Source organism: Copadichromis virginalis, linkage group LG18 (assembly GCF_057382275.1).
Source record: "Copadichromis virginalis isolate Kocher_CV1m ecotype Utaka linkage group LG18, C_Virginalis_male_GT1.1, whole genome shotgun sequence".
NCBI lineage: Eukaryota > Metazoa > Chordata > Actinopteri > Cichliformes > Cichlidae > Copadichromis > Copadichromis virginalis.
In genome coordinates, this window is record NC_140635.1 from 26311617 (window position 1) to 26330628 (window position 19012).

General features: G+C 40.9%; 2 protein-coding genes across 3 annotated transcripts in view; both read right to left on the reverse strand.

Annotated features, from left to right (window-relative positions):
• The window catches only part of dcun1d1 (DCN1, defective in cullin neddylation 1, domain containing 1 (S. cerevisiae)), a 49511-nt gene extending 33905 nt beyond the window's left edge, over positions 1-15606 (reverse strand). Inside the window, exon 1 of the mRNA XM_085438467.1 lies at positions 15547-15606. The gene's annotated coding sequence lies outside the window, so the exon portion shown is untranslated. The remainder of the gene's footprint in view (positions 1-15546) is intronic.
• On the reverse strand, positions 3477-15610 carry b3gnt5b (UDP-GlcNAc:betaGal beta-1,3-N-acetylglucosaminyltransferase 5b). Of its 2 annotated transcripts, none has more exons than XM_085438464.1 (3): positions 15547-15610; positions 8391-8497; positions 3477-6759 (listed from the first exon to the last, which is right to left on the reverse strand). In XM_085438464.1, the coding sequence occupies exon 3, from the start codon at positions 6460-6462 to the stop codon at positions 5299-5301; it is 1164 nt and encodes a 387-aa protein (XP_085294590.1). In that variant the 5' UTR covers positions 6463-6759; positions 8391-8497; positions 15547-15610; the 3' UTR covers positions 3477-5298. The 2 variants fall into 2 exon arrangements, with proteins under 2 accessions (XP_085294590.1, XP_085294589.1); XM_085438463.1 differs by having other exon boundaries at positions 8391-8566.
• Between the last annotated feature and the right edge of the window lie 3402 nt (positions 15611-19012).

Below are 19012 nucleotides of genomic sequence, written 5' to 3' on the forward strand. Positions count from 1 at the left end.
GGATCCAATTTAAACTCTTACTTTTTGTTTTTAAGTCACTCAACGCTCGAGCCCCCCCCCTACTTGTCAGAGCTCCTCTCTGCCTATGCTCCAGGAAAACCCACGAGATCTAGTTCAAAACTATTGTTGTCCATTCCACGGACTAACCTCAAATCTCGTGGTGATAGATCCTTCTCTGTGGCAGGTCCCAGACCTTGGAATAGTCTCCCCTTTAATATTAGATCTGCTCAAACTCTTGAGCAATTTAAATCTTTACTAAAGACACACTTTTACGCTCTGGCTTTTAACACATTATGACCCAAGCATTTTGGATTTATCTGAATTAGTTAGTATTGTTTCAATTCTTCTATTTTATTGTTTCTATTGTTATTATTGTATTACACTGTAGTTTTTAATTTTATTGTTATTGTTAAGCACTTTGTGCAGCATCGGCTGTTGGAAATGTGCTATATAAATAAATCTGACCTTGACCTTGACCATAATGCAAGTGAAATAGACTCTATATAGACCACAAAAACAGCCAAAAAAAGTCAAACAGAGAGATAGCAGGAACCACAGGAGCGATCAAAGCAACGTGTTAGCTGCAGACACAGGTTAGGAAAACCCAAGAAATACAAAACCAGAGAGTACACTTTGTAAAGACAGTTGTCTCACTGCCACGTGGACATTGAGGTTATACCAGTTTTAATAAATGGGCCCATTAAGGCCGATCAAATGGGACCAGACTGACAAAGACTAAAGTAAAAGTAATTTTCTCTATATATTATAATATTTTATTTAAAAATTCTAAGTAAGAAATTTCATTACTTCTTTACTTGAACAGCACATCAGACACAAAAAAAACCCTTAGAAGCCTCAACGTCTGGAATAACACTCTGTGATCAACCCGTAAACTATGAATTGAAGAGTACAGAGAAGGCTGAGCTCACACTGTGGAGACCATTTATCTGAATTTCTGTCTCCTGCACTACAACCTGTTGTTTTCTTTTTCAAACCAACTGTTTTTGGTATAAACCAACTATTTGTAAACATGTTATAATAAAAAATAATAACAATATTAATAATACAATATAAGCACGTGAGAATACAAATGTCATTCAAGTCTAACCAATTCCAATGAATGTGCTCAGCTCCAATCTTTCTGAATCAAAGCATCATGAGCTTAAATGCAAATTCATCTCTGCTGCAGTTGATGTAACCCAACATTGATCCTGAGCACCACAGCCTCTGTGCATTAGTCCAACACAGAGCGTCAAACTCACCACAATACTGCAAACTAACCTATTTCTCCTGCACTAAACCACCCAGTATTTTCATGCAACACTTGAATAACACAGAGTTAGCTTAGTTTGTTTTGCAGAATTTTTCACAATATGAAAATATATACATATTTTATCAAAACACGTCATGTACAGATCCAATATGTGATTAAAATGATTACATTACATGCAATCTTTAAATCTGCAGTTTATCAAATACCACTGAGAAACCTAACTTCTCTTTCTCCATCTCTGAGTCAACTTATCTCACACTCTTTTGTCTCCCTGTGAAATACAGCAGCTGGACCTTTAGCTTGCGACACACTGCAAACACACAAACTGCACACAGACAGTTTGTGTGTTTGCTGGTGTTTGTTGAGCCCATAGAAACGCTACTTTTAAAATGACCTCACACTTAAAAAATAAAAATGTTACTCCCTTTGTGCTTCCTCCTCTTCAGAAGCACTAGCGGCATGCGCTCGCTCCAGCCCGGTATAAACGTTATAAATTATACCTTTGAGCCCAAAATAATGAGCTTGATTTAAAAATGTAAAGCGTAGAAAGTTAGGTCATTTATGTAAACATGTAGTGAGTGAAAGTAAAAGGTCAGAAAAATAAATATTTTTCTTTCTTTTTTTCTTTAATAAAAAAGAAAAGAAAATGATACCTAAAAATACAGCTTAAATGTGATACTTTGTTTCTTCACACCTGTGAATTTGCGTAAATGTTATACAGACGAAGAGTTGTATGACGTGCAAAATGTCCCGTTTTACACCAAGCCAAGCGAGAGACTTGACACATTTTCATACCCAAACCTCTAACCAAGGTCAATCCACTGATCGCCACCTGTTTGAGCACGTTTGTCATTTGCTGAACGCAGAACGATTTATGACCAAACTGCTGCAGGCGACTTCATTTTAAGTGTGCTGTTTGTGTGCGCAGAGGGAATTACGAAGACTGAAATTTGTACTCTCCAAAACATTTAGAGGTCATCTGCTAATGGGAAGATCCGAGGTTTGATTCCTGGCTGCTCCAGTCTGCATACCAAAGAACCCCTCTCATTCACTCTCCAATGAACACATCAAAGAGTCCATCGGAGAGTGAATGTTAAATAGAAAGCACTTAAGTAGAAAAGGATGGAACAAAAGTGCTTAACTCTTTATTTCCAAGCAAGCCATTATAAAAGGCAGAAAAATAAAACAGCATTTCTGATCAAATCACTGATCAGTGTCCACGTCATGCCAGCCGGTGGTTTTGTGAGAGTTTTAAGAGTGAAGCAGAAGGAAGCAAATCTCTTCATCATGCTTGTTGTCCACAACATCTGTTTTTAATTTAGAAAACACCGTTTCACCCCAGACTAGTCGGGTAACCCGACGGAGTGAACAATCAAAGATCTGGACACAAGAGGACTTACGCAGACTTTAGACTCCCCTCAACAGCTCTTCAATCTTGAACTCATTATCCTGTTATCGGTTTCCTGATTGTGTTTGCATGACCTGCTTTGTGTGAGCAGTTTCTGAACAGGCTGCACATATTTATAGTATTTTTTTAATTAGCTGTATTTAACTCCCTATCGCCCCCTCAGGGTTGCTCGGGTGCGCTAATCAGCACAGTCGGTGCCTATTTTTAGGAACTCTCCTCTGTCAACACAATTATTTTCCAAATTTGCCTCTTGGGACCTGACAATAGCTTCTGATGACTAAAGTCAACAGTTAACTCCTCGCGGGACAATTCCCAGAAATGATGACTTGAGTCAAGCCGAGAACAAACAACCGGCTTCTGCTTACAGTCAAAGTAAACAGCTCCACACTTTATGTGACATATCCCACTTTTCTAATTTGCATTTGAACACAACTTCATATTTACAGCTTCAAATGGACACAGAAGTCGTTTTTTTCCTAAACTCAATTACTGCCAGACAGATGCAGACAGCTGGAACCGTTTTCTGGACGCTCCTAAATCCTGCTCTCCCTTTACAAGTTGCCTCGGAAACGGAGCATCTGTTTCTAGAACAGTTAATCCAGGCGACGTCGGATTTCAGGAACGAGGTGCAATAAATATGTATGCAGACAGTTTCCAGTGAGGCCAAGTAAAGGGAGCAGAGGGTGGCATGTTCATCACCTGTGCTGACTGCGTAATATCAAGTCAAATCCAGAGAGCCTAGTGTTTTGCGTTCTAAGTTTAAAAAAAAATAAAACTTCAATTCAATATTCAAAAGGGAAGTTTTTAAAATATTTTTTATTCAAAATACAGCTGCAGGAAAGAAGAAATGGAAACAATTTAGCAATTTTAACCAAGAGGGGAGCATGAAGCAAGTGAGCCTTCCAGTCTGTGTGTGTAGTAGCTCCTTTGGGTTTTTTGTTATAGAAAAACTTTAAGGCAAAGAGTATATTAATGGAGGCGTATGCATCTCTTACTGATTAAAACATAATCCCTGCTTTCATTAAATGAAAGGTTAAAAATGTTTTGGCCTCAGTGCCGTCGATCTGACTGTGGCGTCAGACGGACGCCTGTTTCGGGAACCTTTTTATTTTAACACAGGAAAAACCACAAGGTTTCGACAGCACACTTGCTGCGTTGCTCAGTCTGAATGCAACGTTCTGCATTGTGGTTGACAGCTTCCCACCATAACTGATGGCAGTTAAAGTAAACCACCGCCCGCAGATACATTATGGCCTCCATTAACAGCTGTAGGTGCGAGATGATGCGCGAATAAACCGCTTCAACTAAAAACAAAATGTTTAAAAAAAAAAAAAAAAAAAGTAATTTAATTCATTCAATTCAATCAATTTAATTCATTAAACTTTTTACATAGAGAGTGAGAGTTGAAGTTCTGAAGTTTCACTTTGTTTTTCACACAAGCACAAACCAGACAGCAGAGTGATAGTAAAATATGCTCTGGAGATGTTTATGAGCGAACATCATCTTTAGATTCATATCACCTTTTTTGAAATATGCAGTCAAAGTGCAAAAGTCTGCTGCTGGTAGGATTTTCCATTAACTCGTAACTCGTTTCTTACATGCTGGCCACATTTATCATCCACATCATACATCCAGGGAAATTTGTTGTTGTTGTTTTTTTGTTTTTGTTTTTAAAACGAGCAAATAAGTTGTTTTTTTTCCCCATATATGTCAAATTGTATCAGACAACGCTGAGTCACTGCTACAACTCTTTAAAACTTGAACCAGGTTTGGCTTGATTGCCAATCTTTGTGATGGTATGACACTGTTGTATCTGTTGAAGTGAGATACATGAATTACTATGTGCCGCTATGCCTCAGTCCCACAGATATGTACTGAACAGGGGGCACACAAAGGGTTTACAAACCACCTGACCTGAATATCTTTAGTATGGCGCGAAAAACACACGCAAGCACTTTGGAGAAATGCAAAGCAGGGGAAACAAACCTTTCAGTACTTCAAAAGGCTGGCTTGAGGTTTCCTCAGACCTTGTTTCCCTTTTACACAAACTCTCAAGTTCTTCACCAGCAACAGAGTGCAGTCTTCATTCTGATTTTAAAAAACCCAAACGAAAAACAAATAACACACATTTTTACAAATGTGAGTCAAATGTCTTTTTTTTTCCCCCAGTGCAAAAGTAGAGAGGAAGCGTCACAGGTCTGTTCGATTAGGTGTTTCACACATCATTGTCATCACCCAAATGAATCACTTCCGTTTTCACAGATAAGTCAGTCAATTTTAATAACCATGGCTCGTTTATTTAAGCCTCACATTTCACAGTAGGACAATGAGGATGTTGTCTTGTCATTTGCACCACTACTGAGTTTTAATTGCGGTGATGTGTGAACATTGAAGGACTTTTGAAACACTGTGCTGTGAATGAGAATCTATTGTTTGAACTCTAAACACACTGATCTCACACCCACAGTGACACAAATCGCCGGGTCTCGAACACAACACTTCAACGTGACTGTCCGACTGAAAGGACCGAGGTAATATTCTCAGCATGTGCTCATGATCTACAGTGTGACACATTCGCACTCACAGTCTGATGATACGCACAAAGTGTTGAGTAATACTAGGAAAAGGCTGCTTTGCAGGGGTAGGTGTTGAAATAGTAGGGTTTACAAAGCAGAGCCATTTTCACAGCGGTGCAGTACAGATCCCCTAAGAATCCGGAGACCTGCTGCTTCACCTGAGGGTGTGTTGCTGCCTTCCAAACGGCGTGAATGTCTTCTATGTGTCCATGTGATGTCATCATCTTTGCGTAGATACATGGGTGATACGGCGCCTTGCCCTCTCCTGAGAAATAAGTGTGCTCCTGTGGTGACACACCCACGGTGTTGGCGCAGATGCCCATGAACACATCGTCTATGTAAATGGATGCGTTCAGCGTCAGCGTGGCGTGGTAGATTTTCTCCGCGACGTCACTGGAGACAACATACGCAGCCCCAGCTGTGTAGTCTGGGTAGGTCACCCAGGGGTACATCTCATAGGAAACGTAGTATTTGCTCTCCTTGTCGCGGATGGGCGGCGCGCCTCTGTGCACTCGACCGATCCAGAAGTCTTTAACACCTCTGCTACTCACGTCCTGCAGGTAGCTCACCAGGTTGGGCATGTGGACGAAGATGTCATCGTCAGCGGTCATGAGGAAGCGGGCGTGTGGGCAGCGGCTGTGCATCCAGTGGAACTGCATGATCAGCTTCAGGGTCAGGTTGTGGAAGGAGTCTAAAAAGTCTTGCTGGATCAAGTCGCCGTGGAGACGATTCTCCTGGATGAGCTGATCCTGAAAACCAACGCCACTCCTCTTGCTCCACAGAGGCTCCGTCTCCTTGGTCTGAACTGCTCCCAGAACGAACACCACCTTGACCGTCACCCCCAGGGTATTTTGGATGTAGGTCTCGTTCCCCCAGGTGGACCTGATGGCCGTTCGCCTTTCAATGTTCTCTGGCGACGTTTTGACAAAGAGGAGGAGGAGAACATCTTTCCCGACGCATTTATTGGGGTGGTCCATAAGGTACTGGAAGTTGCTGAACATTCTGGCTTGCTTTCGAGGGATGGTGAGGCTCTTGTTGATGTAGGTGAACCGGTTGACCAGGTAGCGATAGGAATAGGATTTGACGTGGCTGACGACGCCGTTGTCCAGCTGCTGCCAGCAGACCATCACCACAGAGAGCACAAGGCAGGTGGTCATCACCTGCACCAACTGGCATTTTCGAACACGGCGGAAATTCAGAAACATCCTGGAATGGGATCAACTAGTGGCTGCGGTCCCTGTCTGAGAGGAGGCGGCAGCGGAGCAGGTGTTGGTGCGTTCAGGGGGGGTAAGGTAATGGAGGTCGACAGTGTTGTTTGATTGCCTCAGAGCATCACTTGCTTGGTATTCCATCCTAGGCTCTCCAACATTCAGCAGGAGGCAGAGGCAGTGGTGAGACTCAGTGGGGGCTGCTGGGAAGTGTGATCCATCGGGGTGGGGGGAGAAAGCCACTCAGTCACTCAGCAGCAGACGACTCATTATTCGCCCACTTAATTTTTGGTTCTGCAAAGAGAGAGAGCGCATTTATAGTTTAATAAATATAAATTAATAATAATTTATATTATATATAAATTAAATATAAATTAAACTAAATATAGTTTAATTTAGAAAAAAAAATCTGTGTAAGGTGATTATAGGCAACTAGAACCACATTTAAAAACAACAACTAGATGTGAAAAATCATTTTAGTTAACTAAAATAAAAGTCCACTCTGGAAACTAACTGAAAATAAACTGAATTCAAAACTAAAATTTTAAATGAAATAAAAACTAATCAGAAAATGCAAAACTGTAATAAGGCTGCTTCCGTGCATTTCGACAGGAGGAAACGGAAACATTCAAAAGGCATAACGTCCTTCTTGGCGGCAAAGCATGGCAGATGCATCTCTCGTGTCAAATTCAAATTTCGCAAACATACTTTTTGCCCGCCATCACCCCGTGAACCCCACATGTACAAGTCCCAGAGTCGCACCATTAGCTGAAGAGCAGATTGTTTGTGGTCGATGGGAGATGGTGGTGTTGGTGGGGAATCTGGGGGTCATGGTGTGAGCGAAAAGAATGCAAAAGCCAACGCAGCAAATGTTGCAATGCAAGCTTGTCCATAATGGAGGGGTTTACTGTGCAGACCCAGTGAAATCGCTGAGAGTCATGGAAAACACTGATACAATGGACGGTGTCAGAATAGCTCAGCAGCACAATACAGAGTAACTCGCTTCCGTCAAGGCCTAGGCTAAAAGCGGGGGGGGGGGGGGGGGGGGGAGCTTTTTAAACATCACTGGGTGGCCTGTGCCTAATGGGGTCAGTGGCTCCGAATGGCTTTCGTTTCTCTCTGCCCAATAATGAAAAACGCTTCACAGAAACGCTTAACACTTCATCTAGTTTATTACTTTGCTGCCTGCGTGATGCGCTCCTTTTATTATTATTTTTCGCAGATATTTTATAAGAGGGAATGCATTCATGTCTTCATTACAAGCCTGCCAAAGGGAGGGTTCTTAACGGTGCGTGACATGTTAGCATGAATTTACAGGGTTTGTTTACCCGAATCACAATAGAATTAAAAACATGCTTCAGCCTTAATAACTGGGAGAGACATTATTGGGTATTTATTCTAAAGGTTTGAGATATCTGTTTATGGAGGGAGTTGCGCCTCCCTAGAGAGGGGATGACGTGCAACAATGCACAGCTAACAAAGGCAATGTTCTAACACGAGCTTTGAAGGCAGTGCCACAAACAAAAATCATTTCCATTTAGCACTATCTGCATGTGCTGAAGTCAGAGCTTGTAGCTCTTTTTAGATGCGTGTGGAAATGAGGAACTATATGCAATGTTTACAGAAGGATAATATATCCTTCACATGCACAGAGTAAAGAAGAACATGTTGCATTTCTCATAAACGATGAACCAGTTAATCTGTTACACATTTATAGATAATCTTCAGGACTCCTGTGTTAGTTGAAACTGTGCACTTTTCTCTACACGGATGATTCTGCTACAGGATACAGTAGACAGACAGCAGCCTTAAGCCAGTTTCTCAACCTAATCTATCCCCCTTGTATGAATAGTCTTGTAGCACAGAAGCAAAATGAGAAGGAGATGGGGGCCAACTGTGACCTGAATGATTATTCTAGCACTTACCGGCAAAAGAAAGTTTCACCGTATGAATCCAGCGACAGCCTCCTCTCCTATACTGAACTTCCTTCTTGACTGCACGGTGCGTCTCTGCTGTCTGACGTTGACCCCTCCTTCAGATGACAAGAGGCAAAAGACTCAACAGAGGCTGGCATCAGTCTTCTGTGAAGTAGTCAAACCACCTGTGGGAGGATCCGAGTGAGAATGTGTGTAGTAATTTTTTTCCTGTTTTTCCTGTTCCCTCTCTTGGTCTGTGTGTGCAGTGCAGACTTCTGCTTGTTTCTGAATGAACCATCTCTGCTCTTGCGCCCTCCCTTTTTTTGCACTGCAGGCAGTTTTCGGTAGGTTGGTAGTGCAGGAAGGACAATAAGAGTAAGCCTGCTCCGACAAACATTACTTTCAAGTTCACAAGCAAACTCCCTGCACACGTCACGCACACACACCTTTGGATTTTCTGAACCTGTAGGAACCAATCGGTATCTGAAGATAAATGCACTATAAACACACTGCATCCTGTATACTAGCCAACGGACACATCATTGGTCCCTTTGTCTAACACCAGGAAAGGACTACCTTCAAAAGCGTGTTAATGCAAAATGTGCAGGCAATCAGTGACAGGCAACATAATCAACGTACTGACAGCTCTGACTATAAAAAGCCCACACTTTATCCATTCAGTGTTCACACCAAAGCCTCAGTATCACAACCCTTTTTATTTATTTAGCTTTATAATGAAATGTAGCAGCCTCCACTCCATTAAAACAGGAAATATGAAATCCTAAAGCGGCGTGCCCTGAATTTCACCTGAGAGCCGGTGCGTTGGATGTCTAAAAATATACAAAATGACCTGATTAGACAGAAATGTTTGTCAGGAGGTTACAGAAGTGAAAGACTACACTATGATGCATCAGGTTCTGCACAGCATATGACTAACTGTATTGGGAAAGTGTGAGGAAAAAGTTGTGCTCGGGGTTGGCTTCCCACTCGCACACTCACAGTAATGCTCACATGCTTATTTGATCAGCAGGCACACAAAAGGATCTCAGATCACTGGGACAGTTTTTAATTATGGGAAAGCCATAAAACCACTTACAGGTGTCATTAATTTACTTTATTAACATTTAACACATCCTGCATTGAATCGGGAGCAGAAACTGGCCACGATCAGGTGCTTCCCTTTAAGTAATGCATGTCTCTTTCTAGAATCCTGCAGAGAGCACCTGCTCAAGACCGCTTTATGGTAAAATTATGTTCTTTCCACTGACGGATTATGGACCCAACAGCGCTCACTGAAATCTTCAGTAGTTTATAAATTCTTCTGTAACCAGTGACATCAATATGTTTAGCAACAATAAAGTGTCGCAAAAGCTCATTGGTTTTCCCCGTCACAAGATGTTTTTTTGTGTAACACCTTGGTAATGAGCCATCTAGCACTTAAAAACCGACTGATACTGAAAGTAATAAATTCCTAAATTGGATTAGATCACAGGTGTCGGACTCCAGGCCTCGAGGGCCGGTGTCCTGCAGGTTTTAGATGTGTCCTTGATCCAACGCAGCTGATTTAAATGGCTAAATGACCTCCTCAACATGTCCTGAAGTTCTCCAGAGGCTGGTACTGAACTAATCATTTGATTCAGGTGTGTTGACCCAGGGTGAGATCTAAAACCTGCAGGACACCAGCCCTCGAGGCCTGAAGTTTGAGACCCCTGGATTAGATCTTCAACTGGAACACTAGTGACACCAACAGCACCCTCTGTGATGCCTCCAGCTACCAAGTTGATACTGCATAGCTGCAGACAGGCAGACATACAGCCCCTCCTCTCAGCAGTAGCTTAAATAGTTAATATTCACAACACTAAACAAAGAAAGCTCCCATTTCAACAACACTGCAGTACTGAACATTTACGGTGCTTGTTTTCGGCACCTCTATGCTCCAACATGTGGCGGTGCGCGGTGGGCATACCTTCTGCTATCCCAGTGCCTGTGTGAAGGATATTACTCTGACCGCTCTGCAGCTGTTGGAAACCCACCACAAAGCCTCAGCAACAGTTGTTCATGTCAGTACTACTGGCTTAAACCATCGTCAGAGATCCTCAAACAAGACTTACACCTCGTGTGCAGTCTGCTGGATACCGGAAAGCAATAAATCAGCTCCGGGTTACTGACCCGCCTGTACTGTTTTGATGACGTAAAAGTCAGCCGCCAGCGTGAAGGCATGTTTCTGCATGTTTAGCTCAACAGCTATTGGAAAAATAAAGACATTCCATTTGTCAATACGAGCATTCTTCAACTGCCTTGAAACACTTGTTGACCAATCAACAATCGGAAGTCGCTTACGTCATCCACTTCCAGCAATTTGCAGTCTCGATCTTGGAGAACTGCACTGGAGCACATCTCAGCTGGGTGAAAACCCTGCTCTGCCCTCTGTCTGACTGAAAAGTGTACGTGGATGGACGCATTTGCTGGACCATAAATTGTGCTCGAGTCTATCAGGTCAGCTGATGCTGTTACCAGTTTTAAATGATTGCTGAAAGCTTGTTTTCAGAGGTTAGCTTTCCTCCCAGGGATTTCCTCCATAATTTTAACCCTTTAAATACCAGTTAACTCACATAATTTGTATGATTTATATAGGGATAAAAGCATAAAATCCACATTTTTTTCTAAATAATACATGCAAACTGATTTATTTTCTAACCATGATGGAGGTTAGATGCGTAGCAATAATTAAAAGTATCAATGAGTTTTATGCATCTTTGTTTTTTTGTGCAGTGACAGAAAAATAAAAAAAAAACTCCCTCTCAGCTTGTTCGTGGCCAAAAATGGCCGCCCCCTGTTTATGTTTACAAAATACTATAAAATTAATATATATTAAAACACTTTCCTACTTTCGTTGACTTGATTTTTTAAATTAGCATCGCTTCTAGTCATAAAAACCAAAATACAATTCAAATTCAGATATTATACCCTTTGAATACCAGTCGGATTATGTATTATTGCTACGCTTTTGGTGGAAAATAGTAATAAAGTTGACATTTTTTAGCATATGAATGGTGAAACCTAATATTTTTTTTTATCATCATTGCAGGTCAGTAACAGTAACAATGATTTATTTTTACTTTATTTATTTATCTTTTCTTTGGGGGTTTGGGGGAGGGGGGGGGGTGAATGGACAAAAAGAAAATCACACATGGTGTGTTAGTGGCCAGAAAGGCAATTTAATGACCAAATAACCACTGAAATGACCAATAAAATGATCAAAATTTATATTCCAGTGTGAGCTTCTGTGTGCATCCTCATTAGCAGCAAGATGTACTAACCACATTAGAGTGGTTTTTGTAGGCACACTTTCTACACCTGGTGCAAGGGGCTGCTGTTCCAGTCCTGGAGGTGCGCCTTTTGCACCTTCTTCTCATTTCGTTGGTGGGATGTGGGTCACACTCTGGTTCATACTACTGTATCTTGAGATCAATGGCAGAAGTGGCTGAGAATCAGGGACAAGGGTGTCTTGCAGTTGTTGAGGTCACCAGCATGTGTCCCTGATTCTCAGGATCACTCTTCATTTGTAGGTTGTAGAGGACTCCTCCACTTCAGTGAAGTTGTTTCCGGCGGGACAAAGGCATCGTATCCCAAGACATCCAGGAAATTGGAGAAAAGAGCCATCAGCCATCAGTTAGTTTTCTTTCTACAACTCGAGGTGCCAGCATCCTCTCTAAGTTATCCAAGCAATATTTGTGCCTATTGTAGTCCAGGATTGCTTCTTGCTTTCACGCATCCTTTATTCCCCATCACTGACTGCTGGTTCCTTGTGTGTTGCTGTCAAAATGCACATTCCTCCGTTGCTTTGGCATGTGGGATATTGCTGTGGTAGTTTTGGTGAAGCCAAAGACAGACAACAAAATCGTCCTCTGTTGCAACTGGAGGAGCTGGGGAGGAAGCTCTGGGTTGTTTCCCCTGTGCCAGTTTTCATCTGAGGGGCTCCTCTGCCAAGGTGCCCGAAGGAAAGACGTCGTCCTCGGAGCTCCTCCGTCAGTTGGAGTCTGAACCCCTTTCCTTTTTTTACTTCCTGAGAACTTCCAGTGTTGTCATTCAACATGCTATGTATTGCTTTATTCTGGTGTAGGCTTTATCTCTACTTCATCCATAATCCTCCAGTCCTCACACCTTGGCCTCCCGTGCAGGTTTGTAAGGGTGCACAGCAGCTAAAAGATCTCCTTTGTTATAAAAAGGTCAAAAGTAGATCTCAGGCTGCTAATGCAGGAAACTGCATACAGGGTGACTCCTGGTTTGATACCAGTGGGTACTGGATTGTAGAGCAGTCTCTCTTCAGTGGTGGGACCCACATGGTTTTCCTTTCATGAGGGATCCACTCAGTCACCGGCTCCTCGGTCTCAGAAAATGCTCCTATGTTCTTTTCCATCAGCTGCTCGACCTCCACGCCCTCCAACCCCAATCCTCCCCCAAAGAAGAGGATTCAGGCACTGGCTAGTACTCATCATCAGTGGTGATGCAGTCAGCCTCTTTGGAGATTGTCCCCTCATCTTCTGGAGAGTAAGTTTCTTCCTCTTGGGCAGATGTCTTTTCTTCAAGGACAGAGGACTGCTTGGTATCCTTGCTCTCTGACCAGATCATATAGGCAGTGCTTGAAGCAGTGATGACCTTCTTGCCATATAGCCAGAATAAATGATCTGGAAGCTGTTAGGCTTACTTACAACAACGTCTGCATCTGCATAAACTCCAGGACACATTTACAAACAGTGTTTGTTGTTGTTTGCGCTGCAGCTGCAGTTTTGAACTCTGCAAAATGTCCTGTGATTGGGTTTTTTATTTTTGTTTTTGTTTCTAGAGTTAATAGTTTGGGTATGGTATCTTTTTATGAAAAATACAAGAGTAAAAGTTCTTTTAACATGTGCTTCAAAGCTGAGTTTGTCTGGGAACCTCAAAGCTCAATAGCCTGCATCCACAGAAATTCACTGCAGCCTATGTAATGTTTGATGCGTCATTATTTATTCCAGTCTATCTTGCAAATACATGTTTGTGCTGCAATGTCATGCACAAACACAACCTATTAGATCCTTAAGATCAAACCTATGTCAAAATTGTTTCATTATATTGGTCCATTGGAGTGTGGTAGGCCATCAAAGGCCGCTACTAGAAACTCGAAATATTACATGAAATCGTTTGCTTGGCCAAAAATGGGTAAATGATGTAATTTGTTAAAAAACATTAAAAACTACAATTTTCATGTGTTGAGTTTAGAATGAAAGAAATTTTACCTAAATCGCATGATATAGTACTATCAATAACAAGGAATCAAAAAAGGTGGTTATAATGGGTTTCAATTGGCCAAAAATGGCCACGATAGAGTCAAGAGGAACAATTTGGTGTATAGTGAATATTATTGACATTATTAAGGAGCTGATGTTGAAAATTAAAAAATCTGAAAAAAACACACACCTTTGGGAAGTTTCATTCCATTTGCATTAACAGAACAAATGATTTTTACAGTTATATGGCTTAAGTATTAAACTTCCTCTTTGTGCTTTCCTCATTTTAAGACATAATGACTAACTTTTAAAGAGACTCAGTCGATTACTAAGATTACTAATGTATAAATAAAACACTTTTTGAACAATGGAAAATGCAACAGAAAGCTAATTATTTACAAATCCCTCAAATCTTATTTAACTGGAAACAGCACAAAAGACAGACAAATGGATTTGCTAAATATGGGACGAATAAAATGTTTCTTGTCTCGTTTTGTTTTATGAACAATCTCATTTTAAAATATCAACAGACAAGTGTCTACTCTAAACGCAGGGGTCCCTCAGGGGCTGAAACTGACAACGATTCAGATGAGCGGAAGGAAATCTTCAAACACTTTGTGACGTTACATTTAAACTGTTGAAATAGTCACCACCTTTTGACAAGTCAAAATGTGGAGGTAACGGTTGTTGTTTCAAAACAAAGTGCCACGGCTGCTGTACTTGTGAAATCGCACTTCAGAATCACTTTTAGCAACAAGGAAGGAAATGATTTCTGTGGTGAGTATAGGGATGCTGAAAAGATGGTGCAGAAAACTGCGTCTGATCAGATGGAGAAAAAAAATATGTGGGAGAGTGTATTGGTATAAAATGAAAAGTCTGGCACACAGATATAAGAATGTCGTGGATTACACCCGTGTGCACTAAACAGGATGTTGTTTTATCACAAGATGGCAGATCAATTTGTTTTGCCAACTCAGCTAAACAAGCCGTTTTGTAGATGGTATAACTAACGTGGCAGTTTATCTTAAAACAACAACTGTAATCTGCACATTTTATATTCTCAAAATGATCACCAATATTTTTCTTTCTAAGTCTGTGAACCCCTGCCCTCTTTTATCAGAGACAAGACAGAAAGTGCACTCATATCTGAAAAGTAATCTACAAGAGAGGCTCTCAAACAATAGATATATGTATATTTTATGTAAGTTTCTGCAGTTCCTCTATGTCCCACTTGAAGCTAGCATAAAAACGAGTCAGCCCCCATAGACCTCATATGAAAAAAGGAAACGTTACAGTATTTAAAAGCATTATTACAACCTACAACCAAGAGAAAGCAACAACTTCAATGCTGAGGCTTAAAATGCAGCCACTGTGACACTGTACACTGAACAAAGCAATGCCATGCATTTCTGTTCCCTTCCCCAAACAATGATGATAAAAGCCCAACCATGATCGCAAGATAATTCCTAAAAAGGAACACACTTCAACACTCAACGGGAAAGCAGGATGCTTCACTGCTTGACTGAGTCACACTCATAATTAACACCGATTTAAACCGGCTACAAACGGACACTCTAAACGGTTCAAAGCATCCGAAACACTTGACTTTGTCTTTCCTGTTTTGTCTCTAAGTGTTTTTATGAATCTATGGGAAACACTTTGCTATCTCTTTATTGTGAAAAGATAACTGACACGGAACCAAAGCTTTATCGTTTCTCGCTCGCGCGCGAGCTCTTAAATATAAAACTACTTCTCTTCAAGTAGCAACAGAAGACGATGAGCTAGCTTAATGGCGATTACTTAATTAACCACTAAAATTAATTTAACCGAAGAAATTCTCAATATCTTGAAACTGAAATAAAGCATTAAATTCGTGTAATGTAAGTGGCTGTGCGTACCTTATAGTACGGTCAGAACTCCCCCAGCCGCTGCCGACTACTCCACGATCCTCACCGTTTAATTGATCGCACGGTAGCTGGAAGGAACCAAACGCCCTCTCGGAGCGAGGGGGGGCTAATTTGCATAGAAGCACACAGTCTGTTAAAAACCCGTCTGTTAAAAGTCTGTTTCTTGTCTATGCCTTGTTGAAACGGGTCATTCATTGTGAAACAGAGTTTATCAATGCCATAGATATCTAATCTTATAAACCAAAGGACTCTCATCACCCCACAAGAAAAGTAGTGACACCTGTAGCGACCAGGCATAAAAATCACCCAGCAATAATAACAATAGTAATAATGATTCCATAGCGACAACTGCTTTAGTTTAGTTAGCGTCAGATCCATCAGGATTGCCAGGTCTCATGTTTCTGCCATGTGACGGGCTGAAGAAAACTAACAAAGCAAGTGTGAGAGGCCTCAAAACACAACTTTTATAAATAATAATAGCAAGTCCACACCACTTTCCCCTCCACTGAACACTACTAGTTTGAACGTCAGGCACAGATTATTATCCATGATCTATCAACTCTGATTCTATCAGTATAAACGCTCAACTGAATACATGCAAATTCTAATGACAGTTAAAAGTGCTGTCTTTAGGGCATGACAAGTAACCATGTTGATCTGTCTATCTAAAAGATGGATCAGTTTTAAGTGACATTCATGCCACTTAAAACCCCCAACGTAAACTGGATGTAGTTAATCTAGTTTCATAGCAATCTGACTGTAAGATATTATCTGTGAGACTCAAAATGTTTAACAGGAACTGAAGTTTTGTTTGTCGCTTACAGCTATTTCTAAGAATCTTTCCTTTATTTTTTAGTTTTCGTGTATATGGGGCTTAAAGCATGCCAGCTTTCATGTCTCATTGACTCGCTACCTAGAAAAAGATCAGGTTACAATCATTCATCTGCTGGAACAGAATAAAGTGAATGTGAGTTTACAAGGAGTGGACTGAGGCCAGTGTTGGTGTTTTCTGTGTTATCAGCTTTGACATGACTTCAAATATCTGTCACATTATTTAACCCAAAGTCCAGGAGTGTGTCTGTAAACATATTATGACACATGAACGTCAGTCAAGATTTGAGCTGATATTACAAATATGTGATGCTAAAAATGGATCACTGTGTTTCTTGGACTTTTCTATTGGTCTGAGTGCTGTCAGACAAATCTTTCAACTCTTTAACTCTGGAAAGCTGAAGAAAAAGAAGTAACCCTACTGAGCTGTTTGTGCCACGTCTCAGACATCCTCATAGAACAAGATGACTGAGTTTCCATACGAAGTTGGCGAGGGTGGTCTCTATGCAGCTACCCTCGGGAAAACCCAGAAACCACATCTTTATAGATATATACTGAGGCGTCAAAACTCGTCATTAAGGGTACGGGGGTCGTCTTTATGTGTAAAAGTATACTGTCAAAAAGAATATGCTAGTTCTAGTCAATAACGACCACTGATCACTCTCAAGTGGTTAACAGGCCTTGTTAATTTAAAACACGTGGTATATTTCAGCTTCAATGTACGCTGTTCAGCCCGTGTGTATTAGAGAAAAACCAAAAAATTCAAACTTGTGTGACCAGTTGTTGCTTTTCAAGAATGTATTCTGTTTCCAGCCTGAAAAAAAGAACAGTTTGAAGAAATCAGTAAAAGTTCACCATGACATCCACACGCATTATAGTGGCAAATAACCTCACCACAAACGTCACAGGCGAGAGATCGCACGGCTCTGCCTTCGCCTATACCACATACATTGTTTCCTTTACTATAACTTCTTAAGCACCACGCCCCCAGGTACGGGGGCGAAAGGGAGATCGCATTGGTGCTTAACAAGAAATATTGAAGCAATGGAATATTGCTTCACCTTCGCAAGAGCTGACTTTTCAGTCCTATGAAACAAAGTGAAGTGAGAGTTGGCGCTTTGTTCATAGAAATACCAATGCATTTCAATAAATAAATTTTCATATATTTCCTTTGTTCGGAACATGTTATATAATAAATAAATGTTATATAATACTTTTGTCTTCATTTCGGCTTATGACTATTCTACAAAAGGAGTATTAGGAAGAATTAAGATTAAGAAAACACATTAAGAAAACAAATAGAATTGATTTAGAGAATAAAGTCAAAAGGAGGTAACGGTTGTTGTTTCAAGACAAAGTGCCACGGCTGCTATACTCTCAGAGTTTGTGAAATCATATTTCAGAATCACTTTTAGTAACAAGGAAGGAAATGATTTCTGTGGTGATAAGTATAGGGATGCTGAAAAGATGGTGCAGAAAGCTGCGTCTGATCAGATGGAAAAAGCATATAAACCTGGGAGAGTGTATTTGTATAAAATGAAAAGGCTTTATTCTCAAAACGATCAACAAAAGTCTTCTTTCTAAATGTGGCCCTAACACTCTGTCAGACTGTTCTCAGAGAGCTGTGCTGAAGCATATTCACAGGATATTGAAAGGAAGGGAAAACCGTGTTAGGAAAAGGGAAAATCACAGCCCCGAGAGGAATCTCAGGAACCTGAGAGCACTTCACAAGGAGTGGACTGAGGCCAGTGTTGGTGCTTGGAGAACCACCATGCGCAGACGTTGCTACAACTGTCACTTTACTAATATGAGCACGCACTTGAAGCAGAGACATCAGAAGTGTTTTACCTGATGTAAGAAAAATAAAAGAAGTGTTTGCCCAGTGGTCAAAAGGAAATCCAGGTCTTAAAGTCTGGAGTCATATTAAGTCCAGTCTGTGGGGATTTTAGGTGCCGTGTGATCAACTGGTGCTCGTCACAATTGGTCTGTTGTGTTTTATCGAGTCCAAAGTCAACGCCATTTCAGAGCACTTCATAGGAAATAAACGAATACATTTTTTATGGAGATTTCCTTTTACAGCGGGACTTTGCACTGGCCCACAGTGCCAAAAATGGCAACCATGTTCTTACCTTTCCAGTGGTCATAACCAGCCAACTCCCATGAGCTCCAGCCAAGTACTGAGTGCATGAATTAACATGTTTTGTTATGTTTGACATTTCTATATGGAAATTGGTTTTAATTGGTCTTAGGAAACAATATTTTGAGGTACTGGATATCTGATTTCCATGCGCCACAACACTGGTCTAGAAAACAATATTTTTGTTTGCTACAGGAAACTTCAGATCTTAATCTAGTTTCCTAACATGAAAATAGATTTAAGCTTGCTCACAAAAAAACAAAAACCCTTCCTCATGTTTGCCGTCACTTTTTTGAAGACCACACTTGTTTCTTAAATGCTGTAACGCATTGCCGTTTCTCTCCAGTCATCCTAGCTGTCAAATGCTTGGAACACCATCAGTAAAAAACAAATACAAAACTAGACAAAAAACTGTTTTCAGGTTTAAGGGCAGTGAGTGACATTTGTTCACACACAGGTGAAAGAATGCTTATTGACCACACACATTCA